This window comes from Nestor notabilis, unplaced genomic scaffold, assembly GCF_000696875.1.
Source record: "Nestor notabilis isolate BGI_N333 unplaced genomic scaffold, ASM69687v1 scaffold32747, whole genome shotgun sequence".
Taxonomy (NCBI): Eukaryota; Metazoa; Chordata; class Aves; order Psittaciformes; family Psittacidae; genus Nestor; species Nestor notabilis.
In genome coordinates this window covers 41897-44581 of record NW_009938382.1, presented here as the reverse complement: position 1 = coordinate 44581, position 2685 = coordinate 41897, and the positions used below count along the sequence as shown (strand labels likewise).

The 2685-nt window shown below is 42.1% G+C and overlaps 1 protein-coding gene across 2 annotated transcripts in view; it reads left to right on the top strand.

Moving 5' to 3' along the window:
- Window positions 1-867: 867 nt before the first annotated feature.
- The window catches only part of ATG16L1 (autophagy related 16-like 1 (S. cerevisiae)), a 19534-nt gene continuing 17716 nt past the window's right edge, over window positions 868-2685 (top strand). For both annotated transcript variants that reach the window (XM_010019295.1, XM_010019294.1), the window contains exon 1: window positions 868-953. In XM_010019295.1, coding sequence (XP_010017597.1) covers window positions 931-953 — 23 coding nt within the window. In that variant the 5' untranslated portion in view covers window positions 868-930. The remainder of the gene's footprint in view (window positions 954-2685) is intronic.

The following is a 2685-nucleotide window of genomic DNA, read 5'->3' as shown; positions in this document are numbered from 1 at the left end:
TCATCGGGCAGTGTAAGTGGGCGGCGGCTGCCCCGGCCGGGTCGGGACCGAGAGGTTCTCTCCTTCTCCTCGGAAAGTGGGAAAAGCGCCTTGGTAAAGGGCCCCCAAGGCACCGCGTGTGTCGTTTTCAGGAGACTGGTTGGGACATGTTTGGTAAAGCTGAGGAAAGTTCGGGGCTCTTCATTACTGAGGTAAAAAAGTAGTTGTTTCTCTCAGTTCCCTCATAGGCTAAACGGGGTTTGTGCTGTGGACAGTGGCTGAATGTCTAAGTTGTCTGCACCATTCCCACTTAGATGTTTGTGGAATGGAGAACAATAGCACCATTGACCGTGTTCATGGTGTTCTGCGAAATTTGGAGCTATTCAGGGCCAGCGCCTTCTATCCAGCACATACTTGCCCATCCCTCTCCTGCCTCAGCTGTAACAGGACTGCATGGGAGTGGTGGTCACCTAATAGCTGCTGGCTTACATGCTGAGGGGCTGCATGTTATGGTGGGGAAAGCAAACACGCCTTGGCAGGACTGTGCAGTGTTGAATGTGACCAGTTTTTTTTCCTTGTTATCATTGGAGGGGCTATAAAGAGTTTGTACTTTGAACTTCTGTATTAGCAGATAGCAGTACACTTGGGTGGTCTCCTAAGACCAGTCCCACACATCTGGATTAGTGAGGAATTCTCGGCATTGTAGCTGACTGCGGCTTTAGCCTGCTGACATCAGAGGAGCGCACACTAATATGGCTTGCAGAACTTTGGGTTGTGTCAAAATAATTAAAGATACTAAATCTTGGTTGGTAGAAGAAGAGGGTGGGAATCTGGTTTTGCTTTTTGGTTATCTTCTTACTTGTAGTTTTTGCCCTTTCAGATAACAAGCTACTAGAGAAGTCAGACCTTCATGCGGTGCTGGCTGATAAGCTTCAAGCAGAAAAATATGACATGCAGAGCAGGCATGAGATCAGGTATTTAAAATTCCTTTTCTGTCAGTCAGCTGTCTGTCATACACACTGTAACCTACACCATTGTTGGATGCATTGCACAAACAACTTCTAGGTTACTGCAGTAACTTGGAATAAAACAATCTGGGAAAGCTGTTGATATAAAACTAAAATATAACTAACTCTAAGCACATGATAAAGTTAGAATACATTTACAGTGTATGGTACAAAAAGAGCTGACTAAGTTTTGGTGCCATTTTTATCACAAACTTTTGAGGTATGCAGGTGGACCAGAATGAAATTCTGCTTCTGAGCTGTTTGCTTTGTAATGCTTATAATGTTTACCTGGTGATTATGATATAACTCTTTAAATGGTTTGGTGTTATAAGCAATGCAGTGCAGGGAGAAACAGACATCTTAGTTCCTTTCAATCTGTGTTATCACGTAGAAGGGGAATATGGAAAAAAAAATGATTGTAAAGTGTCAGTCCTACATAAACACCATATTCTAGAAAGAATCCTAGAGCGGTTTGGGTTGGAAGGGACTTTAAAGCTCCAATCCCCTGCCACAGGCAGGGACACCTTCCACTAGAGCCGGTTGCCCCAAGCCCCTGTGTCCACCCTGGCCTTGAACACTGCCAGGGATGGGGCAGCCACAGCTTCTCTGGGCAACCTGTTCCAATGTCTCACCTTGATGCAAAAACCATCTTTAGTTTATGGGAATCTGGTTCTGGTTGAAGCACCTACTCTAGGAGATGAGACTGGAGTAGATGAGGAGGAGAAGAAATGCACAAAAACAGCATCTTAAAAACAAATACTAATCTGACCTCTGATACAACCTTTATTTGAAACAGTGAATTCCCTAATCCTAGTTAACTGAGGAAAAATGCTTTTTTTCACCCTAAGGCAAAGGAGGAGTATCTGGTTCTGGCTGTAGAGGTATACATGGCCAGAGTTGTTGGATGTGTTAGATAGTATCGCAGGATTTGGATTCCTGTCTGTTTGGACACATTTTATGGAAATGCAGTTTCTTCTAGTACAGTGTTAGTTCAAGCAGGTGTTGTTTGGTGTTGAGATGAGTGTGAAGTTACTGATATCACCATGAGACCTTTCAGCTTCTGAATGCATTATCTGTTTCCCACTGGTCCATTATAACACAGAATGACTGCAGAAACAGATGCATGTGATTACCTTGTATTCTTTGTCTGGTATAATAGTAAGAAAATTAAAACTATTACTTTTAAAAACTATAATTTAAAATACAGCTGCTAACTTGCTTGGAGTCTGTGTGTGTGATGCGTGTGTGGTGGTCTGGTATGGAGAAATTACAGCTTATGTCACACTTAAACACAATTAAAAAAACACCCCAAAACCTTTACACAGTAAGAGACTAGAACATAGGACAGTGGAGGAGTGACTTATAACACTCAGGACTATAAACCCAAGGGCCTGGAAATATACCCTTGTTTCCCTGGCTCTTGGTTCTGCGCCCTGTATAATGCTCTCTCCAGATATCTAACATCATTATGGTCCACCAGCTCCCTCAAAACAAATTCAAGATGCTAAAATATTTGTAATTCTTTCAGAATTTGAAGAGGGTACTTCTGAGACTCAGTTGTCTTAATGCAAATTTAAACAAAGGTTAGTTATTTTTCATTTGAGTTTGAATTCCATTTTATAAATGTACAAAAGGTGAATTGAGTCCTCAGTGTATTTAATTTTCCAGTACTATATAATGACATTTCGGTTGGTGGGAG